Raw genomic sequence first — 17160 nt, forward strand, 5'->3', positions numbered from 1 at the left:
TGTGTGTAGGCCTACATCTATTCATTACATTTTTTCCTTCAAAAACCACTACAATGTTCCTATTTTAAATTTTAAATTTAGCGGGTCGTTCTCGTAGGGTGCTTCCGATTTATACGGCCTTGTGAGGGCATCCTTTGTTTTGTTGATACATAACACACAACGATAAAATAAACAAAGTGTTGCGACTTGTCAGAGGCTTGAGCAGTTCTTTTATATTCACAATTTTGAATTAAGTGCACAGGTTAGCTCAATCTACTTTACCTTGTATGTGCTTTACTATGGATTTGGTGCTTACATAGCTATCTCTGTTATTTAGGTACAAAGTTTTATATTATAGGCCTAGCTAGGCCCCTCTGAGCCCAGAAAAAGGGGCAGCCAGCGGCCGGGCTAGGCCCAGTCTTGGTTAGACAGGCCTGGGAGGTGCTATACTGTAGCTTGCTCCTTGCTTAGGCAGACTAAGCATCTTATTTATTAATTATACTTCTTCCGTTTACTTTCTGAAGTTTACTGGTTGGTGAGATCACACGAAGTAACTGCTGAACTGACTGTAGATGAACTAAAAAGGCCAAAGGCCTAGGCCCTAGGCCAACCATAGGGTAATTCAGCTATAGGCCTAGGCCTTGAGGGAGAAAATAAGGTTTATTTTCATAAATGGGAGGCTTAGCTTCTATTTAATGTTGCAGCCTATTTGAGCTTGGTGACAGGCTTGCAAAAAGATGCATGTAGACTCAGATGGGTAAGCCTAGTAAGTAATAGTGACTAGTTAGCCTAGACTGATTTTGTCATTAAAAACCAGTTTTCTATCCACAAATCGGGAAATGTTAACGGAAATAGATTTCTATATAATAACCTGATTTTGTATCTTTGACACTTCATACATTAATTTATGGCGAAGGATCCCACTATTGCCCAAATTTTATTCCAACTCTATTTGAGTTTCTTATTCATTACAGGTACAGCTTTGTTGTTGTTGGGTGATGTCTCAAGATGAGTCGGGATTGATTTTCACAACATTTATTGATTGAAACAAGCAATAACTCAACACTTGTTAAAATGGCTGCTGTTCAAGATGGAATTGAGAAGCAAGAGAGACGAGACTCATGTGATTATCAGAACTATGCTTTCCCTGAAAACTTGCAAGCCGCTTTCTGTGAAATGCGTCAAAATGAGGACATGATTGATGTAATTCTGTGTGTCGGGGATCGTGAATTCCGATGTCATCGAACAATCCTTGCAGCAGGCAGTCCATATTTTCGAGCCATGTTCACTAATAATCTACGTGAGAATAATGAAGCGAAAATCGTTCTACAAGATGTAAATCCCATTATGCTGGAGTTAATTATTGATTATATCTACACGTCTAAGATAATTATCACAACTGTTAATGTAAAAGAGCTATTAGCGACTGCGAATTTCTTTCTTTTCAAATCTCTTTTAGCAGCTTGTTCAGATTTTTTAGTTCGTCAGCTAGATTTAACAAATTGCTTTGAACTTCATGAATTTGCAGATCTCCATGGTTGTTTTGAACTTAAACAATCTGCGGAGAAATTCATTCTACAAAATTTTGTAAAATTTCGAAGAGATGAGCAGTTTCTGAATATTAGTCCAATTCAGATGAACTCTTTTATTGCTTCTGAAGATGTTCAGGTGCAAAACGAGAAAGAGCTCTTTGACATCGTCTCTGATTGGATCTTGCACGACAAAGAAAATCGGCAACAGTATCTACCTCAGATGCTGTTCTTAATTAGACTTCCCGTTCTGCCAGTCAAAACACTTTATGAAATCCAAACTGATGATTTATTAAAGAATCCAGAGTGTCAAGAAATTGTGGAGAAAGCTATAGAGGGCGCTTCAGGCCTGCAACAGGTTAAGCATCCATGGCGGAGACCAAGGCGGTCAAGTGATTACACAGAAGTGATGGTTGTTTTAGGCGGAGTGCAAATGGCAAATTTAAAGCAAAGAAATAAGTGAGATATTTCTTTATAAAGATACTGATATGTGGTGACACGTGACAATGTGTGGTAGTAATTCATCGGATTCATCTAGATATATAAATCTGACTGCCACAACACCCAGGAATGCAAAGCTCATGATGTTCACACTTTCAACAGTCAAATGAATTACTGTACACTCATAATGTTGATGAATACCACTTTGAATATAAAATATTATTTGATATATTACAATTTTTTATACAGTATTTGTAGTGGTATACATCAACTGTACAGTATGTGGAAACATCAAAATCTCAATTAAGAAATTATGTTGTTCATTATTTAAAAAGAATTAAATAAGTTATTAACTCCAAATGATCACAGAATAAATTTAATCTAGTTTTCACTGATGTGTTGATGTTTGACTACAAAAATTGTTCAATTATTTGCCTTCAAACTTTAAGGGTCTATGCAAAACAATGTTTTATTATATGTTCAGAAAAATTAATTTCTATTCTAATTTTTAATTAAAATGTGATAACTAATTTATGAATTTTAATAATGCATTTTTTTTAAAGTCTTTCAGCTGATCACGGACTGTATATCTTAATCTTCTTATCTTAAATTAAATCCTCATTTCAGTATATCATCATTTAGCTGTGATCCTACCGTGACGTTAGATTTACCGTGGAAGAAGTTGGCAATGATGCCCTTCTCCCTAAAAAGTGTAGTGATGTATGATGCAGTTGTGTATTACAACGATATCTACATCACCGGCGGCTATGATGGCAATCGTACCAATCCAGTGCCATCTGTATGGCGTTACGATACACAGAAGGATACCTGGGATGCTGCACCACCATTGGTCAGGGCAAGGTCAGCAGAATTCTGTTGCCTTCAACTTTAATATTAATTCTGATTTTTTTTTTAAATTCTTAAATAAATCCCTTTTTTACTATTGTCATATACTGTACAGCAAAGCTGACATTCAAAACTGCCCCTGTTACATAAAAATAAATTATGGTGCAATTAGGCTCTCTACAAAAACCTTCACTATAAAGAGTAACAATATTACTTTGAGCCTAGTCTAAAAGCATGTGACATGCCTGAATATGGTCATGATGACATCACATCATGACCATATATAGGCACATTATGATTATATATGGGTATACAACTTTTTTTTGTCAAAGGATATTCCTTTGTCAAAGGAAACATTTGATATAAATCTGGACAGAGCATTAGAATATGAAACCTTATTAATAAATTAATAATACACAATGAGCAGCCTGCCACAATCCTCAGGAATTGTTTCTAACCTACAAGGTACCTTTTTATGTTACTTGGGTCAGGAAAATAAATGTAGATAAAGAGAAATGGTGTGCTAGCTTCATAACTTCCACCTTAACACACCCATATGAAAATACTTCAATCTGCTGTTTTTTTTATTCAATTCTGATATGCACTCTTTTGTTTAGGTACCAGCATTGTTCTACTGTAGTTGCAGGAAAGATGTACATAGTTGGGGGATTTGACAAGAACTCAAAGCTCAACTCTGTAGAGTGCTTTTCCCTAGAAACTAATAAATGGCATCTGTGTCCACCAATGCCAGAAGCCGTTGCATTCCCCGCTGTGTGTGGCTACAAAAGGAAACTGTTTGTGATTGGTGGATTATTGAATCAGGATGATTCCATGTATGACAAGATACAGTGTTTTGATGTGGATACCGAGAAGTGGACAGTCATATCAACGTTGATTGTCAAAAGCAAAGGTAAATGGTTAATCAAGTTTCCTTTTGAATTAAATGATTTTGTTTATTTCAGTATTTATTTTTACCAGTTGTAGACAATCTTAAATCTTCCTGGCAATTGGTTTTAGTTATTCATACATGCTATGCATCCTCCTCCACTCCCCACTAAAAAAAATGTAATGAATATCAAATAAAATGGGCAGTAGTAGGCAATTTTAATATTTAGTATTACAGTAAATATTTGAACATGCAGCATTTACTTGCTTAAAGATTTGTGGTTAAATTGGTTAGTAAATTAGGGAGATAGTTCCACACTAAATTCTATTAACTTTACCTTTATATATCACTGATGGAGGTGTTGCCTCAAGTTTGATATGTACAGTAAATTATTCAGAGCATTGGGAAAATGCCTGTATACAGGGACAAAGAAATATAAATCCCAAAAGTCAGTGCATAACACAGTAGCTCTATAGCTGTGAAAAAAAAACTACTATTTCACAAGAGGGCAGTAAACATAATACATTACTGTCTCTAGTTTTTGATAAACTATATTTTCTAGCATGCAAGAGCGTGGTGCTGAATGATATGATATACATACTAGGTGGTTCAAGTACTGTGGTACAGGTGTATGATCCGGGGCAAGACAAGGCATTTGAGGTAGCACCCCTTCTCAGTAGACACATCTGTACTAGCTGCACAGTTATAGATGGTGAGTCACTTATGTAATTCTGTGTACAATGTAAAAGAGTATGAGAGGGCACACACACTAGTACATTTTAATTTTTAAAGAGAAATTGATAAAAGCGACATGCTACCCTAGCAGCCATAAAAGATGATTTGAATATTATTGTAAGCTGACCACCCCAAAATATACATTCATTTATTCAAAAACAATTCAAAGAATTTTAAAAAAATTAAATAACAAGAATTGTTAACAATGCTTAAAAATAAATAATGGATATTCGACTACAGAAGAAGTCAACAATTATATTTTACATTTTAAAATTACCAAGTCATTATAAATTTGTACCTGAACTCATTATTTGTGTGCTTTTTTAATAGGTAAGATATATGTGGCTGGTGGAGATAACATGACAGATTCTGAAAACTGGGATGTGATTGAATGCTTTGACCCTGCCTCCGGCTGGTGGTCAGTTGCTGGGAAGCTTCCATTCTCGATGTTCTGGCATAGTGCATTGACTGTGATCAAAGAAAAAGGCCCATTTATTAATTTTAATGGGTATGTTGCTAAAGGACCGAGCATGCTCTTTAGGACAGTTTACAGCTGTACTGACGACAGGAAATCCGCCTTTGACCCCAGGTAGTATTATCCATAGTATGAGAATTAAAAGTGCCCAAGATGAAAGGTGTTGAAAGCATTGACATTGCACTGAAAGGTGCTAAACAAAATGTGTTGAAAAAACACAGGTGCTACAATTCCAATTACTAGGCACATGTGGGTGGATAAGATTAAAATTAGAAGGACTCATGTTCTAACAGAGTATATAACAAATATTTATATATTAAACAAACATTATTTTATTTCCATTAAATATTATTTATTAATGGTTCAGAAGGTAAATTTTATCCAAACAATTTGAGAATTACACTGCCCATATTTAAAATAGTATTCAATTCAACACCTGTAATTATAATTTTTATAATAGGTTTGGAGTGGAGTTGTGACTTGGTGGTTAGGGTGCTTGCCTTTCAATCCTATGGTTCTCGGTTCAAATCCTGTGACAGGAGGTTTTCCTCTCAGAACTAAAGCAAGTCCATTTCATAAACATCATAATGAGACTTATAAGCATGTTGGGCCCTTTGGGACAACAGTAGCATAGTATGGACCAGTATTAATAGGAAATTTAATAAATAATGATAAACAGGGTTGATTAAATCATTGGATATTATCCAAGCTGCAATACAATAAGTGATCAGCTGTTTGTTACAAGTAATAAAGTGTGGTAGATTTATAAGTTGTAAGTAATAAATGTAAACAATAAAGTTTCATCACATAAACAGATTGGTGCTAATTATCAATAATATAAAGGTATTCAAGTAGAACAAAGGAGGTTACTCCACTTTATAGTTGTAGAATTTAAGAGTACAGTTGTACAATTTTAGGAGATAAGATGATAAAATTCTGGTAGTGAATCCATTTTATTACCGTACAACCTGTTTACTACTTCTTAATGATGCAGTCTTGCATTCTGTCTGTCAGCCCAATTGTATTAAGTAGCAGAAGATTGATTTTACTTTCATAAGTGCTTAGAAATAATTGATATTAAAAATGTTCTGATAAGTAACTTGATAACATAATTGCTTTATGCTGCATTGTCTGGATGTGGGTTACAATGATGAGTTGGTTATACGAAAGTGCATTGAATGAAACATGAAGCTAAAAGAAATCTTTAAAATTCAAAGTCAATAATATCTGCACCTAACTGTACAGGTTTGAATGCTGTCAGACCCATTTTTCATACAACTGAAAAAGGAACTTTTTGTTGAAGAGCTGTCCTTGATAAGATTATAACATCATATGATACTATTTGAGCACTGTTATAAGTGGCATATCGAGGAGTCTTAAAATGGTGGGGGGGGGGGGGTAGAGCATGAAGGTAAGGTGGGGACTCAAGTATTAGGTGAGAAGCAGCTAGCATGCCAAATAAGGTGATTTGAGGTGATTTTTACTTGAGCATGATTTTTTTTATGGGGGTGGGGCTGATTGGGTGCACTTCCACTGACTGTTATGAAATCTCTGTATATTCTGCATATATACATCATTACTACTCGCAATGTGTTTTAAATCTATCTAGCATTAATTATTGTAGTTGTTGTTTGAATGCTTGTAAACTTTCAGCATAAAACCAGTGGTGTGTTTGTTTTGATATGCTTGCAGTATGTAGCGTAAATCCTTGATCTATGTTTTAATTATGTCTACCAATTACACTTGCATTGGTGTTGGTGGAGTACTTGCTGTCAATTAGCATAAAATGTGTAACAACATAAAGAAAATGTCTTAAATTATAGGAATATGTAAAAAAGTTGTAAGCTTGTGTATCCATGGGACATGCGCGTATATTTGAGCAGTGGTTACGTTTAATTGACACTCTGGAAAGGGTAACTGTAGCATGTGTAATGATGATTGTAGCATGTGATGCAATAAGAGTTGTAGTGTGTGTGTAGCAATAAAATCTATAGCATATCAAGCAATAGAAATTGTAGCATGAGTAGCAATAACAAAATAATTGTAGTTAGTTCCTTACCTGGAGTGGTCTTGTAGCATAGAATTATCACATAATACTTTATGCATTCATTACATTGATGCTTGTTGTATGTATGCAGGTTTCATCCCTCTATTGTCGCATGCAAATCTTTATACAGTTATTTATATAATCTTGTACAGTTAGAACCATGTATTATTGATTTCGCTAACAAAAAACGATGTCTGTATTTTATTAATATTTATATAATTATGAGTGTGGTAATTTGTTTGGAATATGAATATTTTGCATTAAATTCAAAAGTGGAAAATAAAGTTATAATATTTGTCCAGAGTCGTTTGTACGTTATAAAGTATGAATGATTTTTACGCGAGTGTCGAAATTGAGGAGCGCGCCCTCAGTTGTCCACAAATATACAAGATCCAAACCAAAGGAACAACAGTATGAAGGTGATATAAATACTGTATACCATTTAACACCTTAACTGTCGGAAAAAGCTTGTAAACACATTACGTCATTAATGATGTATGATTGTATCACGTGATAGGTGACGAAAGCATAGGTTAGCATTAGAGCGCGTCAGTTCATTAATGCGTAAATTGGGTGCAATGACCGTTTTGGTACACATTGATGTGGTTGGTATTGATTTTGTCTACATCCCGAATTAAAGTTTAAACATTTTTTGGTTTAAATTCTTTTCTTTTTTATCATTAGGTCATCATTATTCATTCATTAATATTATATTTATTGTACAATAATTATAAAAAGTCATTGTTGTTGTTGTTCTGAGCATCTTCGATTATTTGAAATGTTCATCGATCTCGAGATTGTGTGAATTCTTCCGAATAGACTTTAGAATTACGAAGTTGTGACGAACAAAGTAAACAGATTAATATTAGGCCATATTAGATCATACGACAAGAGTTTCATAGCAATATATCGTTGAATTGGGAGCGTTTATGGGTATGTTAATGGATTGTGGTTGCTATATTAATCCAAACACTATTAGCGTTCTTCGCATTATTCTGCGTATAACGAAGCGCATATTGACACTTACTTATACGTCATAATGTGACGCAATACATAGCCTATTAATCCTATGTTTCATAACGTGGAATGTTGTAGATCGATGATGTAATATCGGTTATTAAAAAAAAAACAATGCGTAGGTACAGATGTATATAATAGCCTAGGTGCATTATTATCAGTTTACGATAAAATATTGAAGGGCAAGACAGCACACTCTTCTTGATATGTATTAAAGGAATTGTTAGCAATGGGTTGAAACATACCCGAATAAAATAACTATAAGCAAAGAGTATAGGGCAGCTATTCTACACTCGTTGCTATAAAATATAAATCAGACATGCATCCCGCAACTGATTCATACGTGGATCATCTAAGCCTGGGAGTATGGAAGGGGTCCGGGAAACATACTGTGACAGCAGCAGATAGAGTAAGTAATAAAAAATCAATAACTGTGTCATATATTTCAACTTCAATTAGACCTAACATGAATTCGTAGCGTAAAAAATACGCAGAGAAAGAAATAAACCAAGTTATAAAAATGAGTTTGGGAATACAATGCGTACCGTAAAGTATTACTAGTACTTAGCGGTTAGTTGTACGATTCTAGCTCACGGACCGTACGTAACATCAGTTGTGGCTCCAGGGGTCCGAAGTTCCGGACCAAGAATCGAAAAATTATTTTTTTTTGTCTGACGACGATCTCGTCGAGCCGTCGGGGAAGACAGACGAAGGGGGATTCTATGCTTGTCCAACGGGAAACAACCGGCGCCGCCAACAATAACGTGAAAAACGGGACAAACTGGTTCAGGCGCAGGATTTTGATAACGGATCGGTGGAACGAACGAAAAAAAAAAAAAACGTTTCGGAATTGTAGTAATAATGAAATGAGCACTTCTGCTTGGGGGAAAGACTCACAATCAATCATCATTAAGAAAAAAATTCTAGAGTCAGGCTGGAGAAAGGGAACTGGGCGCGGATCGTTTCCTGATTTTTGGGCAAATAGGCCTAAGATAGTCATAAAATAAGCATGAATGCAACTGTATGAAGCTCACCTTCAATTTAAAAAAAAAAAAAAAATACGTGAGTGAGAGTAGCATGAGTGTTTGGAATACTTATGAGAAGTAAAGCCAAAGGTAGGGCATATCAGATACCGTAGTCCTCGTAACGGATACGTAAGAAAATGTGCAGGTATAATGGGTGAAAAAATGTGCGTGCACGTGCGCGAAACATGCGAGTGCGTCGACTATGCGATTTGAGCTTTAACCCCTTTTTCTCATCGAAAACTTAAATTTGAAGATGCTAAATATTTGTTGAAAAGTGATCGTGGCTGCAGGTAAAATTAATAGTTTTAAATCTATCATTTGAAAATAATGCCAGCCAGGGGAAAGAGGCGAGTTGGGTCGTATCCTCCTGTAATTTCATGTAATATCGACCACTTTTTGTCACTAGTTTCATTGGATTTAGTATCAGGGCCCGTCGTCATACAGCTGTCTGGTCAGACAGGTGGTAATATAGGCAATGTACGTGCAATTTTGTCTGTTGTCGTTCTTAACACGATAGATAGGCGTACATTACAAACATTACATTCCTCTTTTATTTTGAATTACATCTTCCATTGTAATAAATTTTTGCGCGTTGTGTTTATTTTTTGCATATTATTATCTGTTGTACCCTGTCAGGCCTATATATCTGAAAGCCGGGGGGTGGGGGAGGGCGCTTTTACTTAATACACCCGATTTTCGCCTATAACCAGAAAGTCTAATAGGCTTATAAACACGGTACGGTAATGTGATAGAGAACAGACTCAATTGATCTTTTATTGTAATGCAATGATTTAAAGAAATCATGCCATGGTAAATCTAGGAAAAGGGGAGTCAGATAGATCTTGGGAGAAGTCATTTGGTTCTCAATGTTTGGGAAGAAATATGGGACAGTATCGTTTCAGTTGAGATGAATTCTGAGCAGGGTAAATCTGGGGTTAGGGATAAAATCCGGGTAGGGTGTGCTTTTTTGTGTAGGGAATACAAAGTCATCGGCAAAGATGACACATGTAGGAGGAAGTAATGTGGCTAATGTGTTTGGCAATAGGGGAAACAACTATGAAGATGTCATTTGGAGTCATTCCTCATACGGGAGTACCATTTGGGAAGGAACGGCCTAGGCCTAATCTGGAAAAGGTGCACGTCTCCTTTGGTTTTTCTATGCAGAGAATCGCGAGTGCAAAGGAGATACAAAATATGCCTACAAAGATCAATATGCTTAATAATTACAGTATTTAAATTGATTATCTTAGCCGAGGTTAGCCTTCTTCAATCGTTTGATCAATCAATCAATCAATCAATCAATCAATCAAGCGTTAGCAAAGGGGAACCACTTAAAAGTGAATATCAGTAAATTCGAAATTGGAAAATGATTACTGAATGCTATGCATCGATAAATAGTCCTATTATGCATTCAAATTTTGGTTCAACACACGGACATCTCAGGCCAATGATCAGTGATTTAATGATGTTGAAAATATAAATTCCTCGCTGATTTGTGTCAAGTGGTCATATAACGCGGACAGTAAATGCGTACTAATCGACTTTAATTCCATAAAAAAATAAATTTAAAAAAATAAATTAACGGTTAATAATATATCAAGCTAGTGAACGTAGTCTTTCAGGCCCAATGCGCATGTTATCGCTCTAAAATAAGTGGAGATTGAAAGTGTCAAGAATTGTATTCCCGGGCCAATGGCGTATCACGGGAGTGATGCCTTTGCGAAAGGTAATAAAGTACCGTAAAACCTCGAATTGAAGCCCATTGAGCTTAATCTCGAGATGAAGCCCACCTCGAATTGAAGCCCCTCTTTAGTTTCCAAAATTAGTCTCAAATTTCAAGATAGCTATATGCTTCGTTTCGAGATAGTACAGTACATACACTGTACATGAATTTCAGAAAAGAAAATAATAAATACAAGCTTAATTTTTGCAGTAGTTTAGATGATTTGATGCCAGTTGATACAGATTGATGGTACAGTGGCCTTATTTATTGTTTTGTAGTACAAATTCACAAAATTTACAGCATTCATTTTGAAAAGAAGCCCCCCACCCCCTCTTTAATTCGCAAAAGTAGTCTCGAAAAGAAGCCCATCTCGAAAAGAAGCCCATCTCAAATTTCGCAAATAAAAAGAGAAGCCCAGGGCTTCAAATCGAGATTTTACGGTATATCGACCCCTTACCAGTCAGCATTTACCGATACCCAGACCCATGTATTAAAATAAGCGAAAATTCTTTGAAAACAAAAAGGCCTAATTAATGGGCGTGCTTATGGAAAATATTATTAGTGGGGCAATCGTGTTCGCATTCTCACACAAGAAGATTTAGGTGAAATCGAAATTCAAAAGAACACCCCAGTGCATCATGTTCGTGATGATAAAAAACCATAAGTAAAGAACATGGTAGGATTTGTTAATTAATTACGGTAAAATTATTCAAAGAATATCAGTATTCTGCTTTTTCACTATGAATGAGCCGAAGGCGGATATTATTTCCGTCATTTGCAGATTTAATTCATCCCTCGAGGGAGAGTTCAGAACGATATTATAAAGAGTGGAGCTAGCTTGGTGGTTAGAGGTTCACCTTCCAAAGTACGAGAGGTGCTGAGTTCAAACCGTGTCAAAATCAGAATTTGTATTCTCAATATTCCGACTTCAGTGAGAACCCAAGTCGCAACTGATGTACCGCCACTCCCTTGTCTAGACCTATTACTGCTTTGGTGTCAGTGGCGTATCTAGGAGTCTTACAATGGGAGAGGGTGGGGAGCTGATGAGGGAGCGCGAAGGGGCTCAACGGTTAGCCTATGTGAGGGGCGCTAACTCGCAAAATAAGGTAATGTTAGGTGATTTTTAACTACTTTAGCGTGATTTTGGGGGTACGACTGGGGGGGTTGAAGGGCGAAGTATTTTTGGAGGGGTGTGCACCCCACCCCGCGCATCCCTAGATACGCCACTGCTTGAAGTCGGTTTCAAAACAGATGTTACTGTTGTTACTCATGACTGGCAATCGTAATAATATCTAGACGTACTAGGCCTATGTATGTTTGTAAAACAGAAAAAAAGGCTTTTCCTTATTGTCTTAATAAAACAACACATTTAAAAACTCTAGTGTAAACTGACGGACGAAAAACAAAAATAAAATCATACAGAAGATTATAAATTTTAAAAAAACATGAAAACCAAGTATGAATGCTATTAATATTCAAATAGGTCTATGAATAAAAGTTACCGAAGTGCCGGGGAGAAAAACCATGTGCAGAAAGACAGGAAAATTATATGCAAGAAAAAAAAATCAGAACAAAAACAATGTTTTTTTTTTCTGTTACTGCCAATTACTAAAGTAATCACTCCGTAGAATACATACCTCCAACCTGTGCCTCATGAATACAGTACCAACCATACGCAGGCCGTGTATTCTGGACGAAACTGCAGCATACCCTCAATGAAATAGTGGAATTGTATGTGTTCTGATTACAACTGGCTCATTTCACATAAAATGAGCCACATAGGTCCACTGTACTTCGAAAATATAACCTGAATCGCCAATTTGATGGGAGCAAATATGATGATGTACAAAATGTACGTATACCGTCTTAACGTGCACCAAAACAAGGTCATGCGTGTATTTTCGCCTTTAATGTTTAAACAGCTGCCTCAAATACAAATTCAAATTGTGCCACCGGCTATTTAAGTTCTCGCGCTAACATGCATTTTTTAGCATGCTTTTATTGGTATTGAGTGAAAAAGTGAAATTCAATTTGTTCAGGAGGACAAACTCACGGGGTTCAAATCCATGATGACACTGTATATTTAACGATTTACATGCATTTATAATGCATTGGATAATTTTTCTATACTGTTTCTTTTGTTTTTGTACAGTTGGTGCCGTCAGGGATTCTACGTCAGTTTTCCTGTAATAGTCACTTTCTCAAAATAATATGGTATAAGAATAAAATAATGATAAATATACGCACGCTGCTTAAAAGTTGTAATACTAATCAAGTATGCACGTCTGCTGTATTGTGCAACTGGCCATAATTAATTTTTAAAAATTGAGATGACTATTAATGTTTCACACGTCAGCGTCATAGTATATGACGACATAACACACGCATAAACCTATAGTTATACCATGGAGGTATACTGTTAGATCATGGTTAGACGTAAAGCTGGTTATAAACAGTCTATAAAATGGTTACGAAATGAATGTATAATTTATGGTTATTACCGACGGGGTCACCGTGGGATGTGGAAACCGGCCGCGTGCCACCTCGCACACGCGTCACAGGATCAATGGGGAAGATAGAGGTGATACAGACCTACGGCAAATGTGATTAAGAATTATGAAATTGATTGATTTATGATTAAGCCTGACGGGAAAAAGATTTGTGACCTTTCGCATCGTAGTATAAATAACGGTTTCAATGAATAAACCACTTTAATGCACATAAATTTTTTATTATTAAAATCAAACAACACAGTAGTTGTAAAGACGAACTAATTTGTTAAAATTTATAAGGAGACCCAAGTAATAACTGAAATACAGTGCCTTTAAATGATAATTTGTTGGCGTTATTTGTTTACAATTGGTAATTAAGAGCGTCTATTTTTGTTGTGGATGCTTTAAACCTGAATAAATACTTGTAAATAAATAAATAATTTTAAAGTTCGAATAGTAGGGGCTTCCAATTCTTTATCTCTAGTATTTACGAGTGCTAGTATAATATATATTAAAATAAATTTTATTTCCAGCATTCTCGCACATTTTTTAGAGTTAATCTCAGTAGCGTGGCGCCTATGCGCTGTCGTGCGGCGGTCCGCAGGGGCCCCGATCCCTAGGGTCCCCTACCTATAGGGTCTCGATCAGTAAGAGTTTGTTGATCGGCAAAATGGCTTTGTTGATACATAACAGAATAATGTGTCTCTGACATCGACTGTAGGACACATATTGTTTTATATCCAGTGATGGATTAAGGGGCCCATAAATTTGTCAAATTTGATTTAAAAAAAAACAAACAAAAAAAACATACAGTATTCAAATGTTAAGTCTGTGAGTGCCATTTCCGGCTATGGTCTAGAGGTGCCGTAATAATAAATTTTCTTTCTTCAACCCATGCCAGGGCTGAGGTGGTACAGACCCTTTATCTGTGAAAATCCCTGTGCCCCACTACTATTGAAAATTACTACTAGATCCGCAACTAATATCATAATTTTTTCCGTCATTATATAAATTTATACAATGATTAAATAACACATCTAAACCCCACATTGTAATTGGCGACCAGTACCAGAAAAGGGCTCCAGTCTCGGAAAGCCACTGGGCCCCCAGCCCCAGCGTTAAGCCACTTGTTATTCTCTTAAGTATCATTAGGCTATCCATTCAGATGTGATAATAATGATAGACTTATCTGTTAATTGCATGTGAGTGCTTCAAGAACTAGTGCTGTACCATAGCCTATTTAGACACATGTAGGAAATTGCCACAGGGAATAATTTGCAACAATACTGACTTCAAAAAAAGTTGTAAAGATTGTTGTCTGTTTTGTTTTTATTATCATTTCTCTCGATTACAGTACAGTGATCATATCTCCTCTGTACACAATAGCTATTTTAACCCTAAACTCCTAAATCTAAGTACAGTAACATCTAAAATTCTGTGCAATGCTTCTCACAAAATGAATGAGGTTAATACACATTCATGAGGCTTCTGTGAATAAATTAACAGACTAATACATATTCATGAGGCATTTCTTAAAGATTACAATATCACTGGGTTAATATATATTTATGAAGCAGCCATGATGAAATTATTTGGTAATCTCTATTCATGATGATGGGAATTATGGTGACAATCAATGATGGTGGTAGTAGTGGTGACAATGATGGTGATGATGTTGATGGTTTTGGTGTTGGTGGTGGTGTTAATGATGGTGGTGGTGGTAGTGGCAATGATGGGTGATGATGATGAAAATGACGATGATTGTGATGATGATGATGACACCAGATGATGATGGTGGTGGTGATATTATCAACACTGAATGAAGCTTCAACTGTTGTTAGGTAGCATCACAAAAAACAAAATTACATTATTCAAAGGAAGCCAGAGAAAAAATAACTTGACACATTTTATTGAATGAGAAAAATTTGATCAAGAACGTCAAGTTAAAGAGCAATAAACTTTGTGATGAAACAATTTACACATCACATAATTTTAAAAAATATATTGGTATGTATTGATACAATGGACCCTTCCGCTAAGACCCACCATTTAGATATTGTTGCCTATGGTCCACAAACCTACAGCGTAAACATAAACATGTGCATTTGCAGGATAAAATGTGTATTTGTGAGACATGCTCACATTTCTGATGGTTCAAATGCACTGATATTGTACACAATTTCAAAAACCACATTGATACAAATTCATATTAGGAAAATTGTACCAAAAAAAAAGATATGTCTTAAAGACACCTCACAAGGTCAAGTACTAAAACCACTTCATAAGAAACCTGAAGCCAATATTCATTGCAAGAGAGGGAAAAAAAACCACAACAGATTTAGATTCTTGGTCCATTTTATATAACACGATAAGTATTTTTATTTAAAATATATTATCATCAAGGAAGAATATTTCTATAAGCTATTTGTTATTATACTGTAATATACAGTGATCTAAATTCATTTCTGGGGATATGATCACAATGTACAAAAGGTAAGCAAACTGTGAGATGCATTATCTATTAGCATTGCATGGGCTTACGATATGCCCTACTACAGTATAATATCTACCATTGTATGAACTGATAATATATATGCCGTACTATAATAATTACCATTGCATGGGCTATAATCTTCCTAGATAACAAAATGACTAACACACTTTAACTGGCAACATTCAAAGAGTACATTAATTAATCTTGAAAAGTGTATATGATAAACGTATGTGCACATGATAGAAGTAGCAATTTTTACATATAAAACATTTAATATGTTGTAGAAGCAGACAACCCTCACATTGTCAGGTACTAAACCTATAAATTAATGAAGCCAGAACATTTACAAGATAAAATGAAATAAATGAATTCATCACTAATGATAATTAGAACAAAATACATGTTACGCATGATGTAGCATACAATCACCCGTGTAGCAACTTGTAGTAGCTTGCTATAAGAATACTAATCATATTGTAAAGCCCATTGAAATCAACTGATAAAAAAAAATACATGCATATGTACAGAATGAAATCTGAAGTCATCATAGTAGCATGCTATAATATGCTATGTATTAAACTAAACTGCTAAAAATTGTTATGCATCATGATACAGTATATGAAATGTGTAGCAAGCATTCATTTTGCAACTCCATAGCAATGTGCTAATACATCACACTACCCAAATGTAGCATATTTATCTAGCATCCTATTCTTAAGATGTAGTATTTCTAGCATATTTACACACTAGATGCACAGAATGCTGTACAGATGCGTAAGCGTACTGTAACAATACAACAGTAGAATGTTACTGTTGCACTTTCTAGTATATTTACAGTACAAACACGCATAACATACTCTAAAAGCAGCAAATTCAATAATAAGTTCCTTTTTATGTTTATATAATATAGGTCAAAGTTCCAATTAATTTTATTTTTTAGTGTTTAAATATTGCATTTAAAATAACTTTGAAAATAAATATTTTAAAAATATATAAAGGAAGTATTTTTTGAAAAAAAAATGCATTGTGCCCATTTGTTAGGTATCCCGTCTGAGGTATGACGGCAAGTGGGTGCTTTCTTGGAATTTTCCATCATGGGTGAATTTTCCTCAAGGTATTGCATTTTGCTATACCTCATAAATATTTATTAGGTAAATAACATTGGTCAATTCCACTCTGTACTTTATACAGTATTTCGGATACTACACCTCAAGTGATGTCAGAAAAAAAATAATACCCTAGAACAAATATGATTTATTTATTTTTGTTATTTGGTATTTATATAGCACCTTTCCTTTAGGTTACAAAGCGTTTTTTCCCTGGTAATTGGGTCTACATGCTTAAAGTGTTGCTGCCATATTGGCACAGTAGCAGGCAATCCTGCCATGTACCATTTATACTCTTGGGTGGAGGGAAGGAACGCATATAAAGTGCCTTTCTCAAAACAAATACATGTTCATATTTTTGTAGG

The 17160-nt window shown here is 35.3% G+C and overlaps 1 protein-coding gene across 1 annotated transcript; it reads left to right on the forward strand.

The window, feature by feature from the left end:
• The first annotated feature begins 125 nt into the window (after positions 1 to 125).
• LOC117118251 (kelch-like protein 24) lies at positions 126 to 7241 on the forward strand. Its single transcript, XM_033262781.1, has 6 exons — positions 126 to 241; positions 954 to 1967; positions 2577 to 2810; positions 3413 to 3705; positions 4244 to 4393; positions 4747 to 7241. Exons 2-6 carry the CDS (start codon positions 1054 to 1056, stop codon positions 5007 to 5009), a joined length of 1854 nt encoding a protein of 617 aa, XP_033118672.1. The 5' UTR covers positions 126 to 241; positions 954 to 1053; the 3' UTR covers positions 5010 to 7241.
• Positions 7242 to 17160: the final 9919 nt, after the last annotated feature.

This window comes from Anneissia japonica, unplaced genomic scaffold (assembly GCF_011630105.1).
Source record: "Anneissia japonica isolate Jap-2015-1 unplaced genomic scaffold, ASM1163010v1 scaffold288059_len961885_cov194, whole genome shotgun sequence".
NCBI classification, from domain to species: domain Eukaryota; kingdom Metazoa; phylum Echinodermata; class Crinoidea; order Comatulida; family Comatulidae; genus Anneissia; species Anneissia japonica.

What these genes read in the sequence shown, in the direction of transcription:
- LOC117118251 (XM_033262781.1), top strand. Translation starts at nt 1,054, where the DNA reads ATGGCTGCTGTTCAAGATGGAATTGAGAAGCAAGAGAGACGAGACTCA. An exon ending in GTTGATTGTCAAAAGCAAAG is followed by an intron (nt 3,706 to 4,243) that starts GTAAATGGTTAA and finishes TATATTTTCTAG; the next exon opens with CATGCAAGAGCGTGGTGCTG. An exon ending in TAGCTGCACAGTTATAGATG is followed by an intron (nt 4,394 to 4,746) that starts GTGAGTCACTTA and finishes CTTTTTTAATAG; the next exon opens with GTAAGATATATGTGGCTGGT.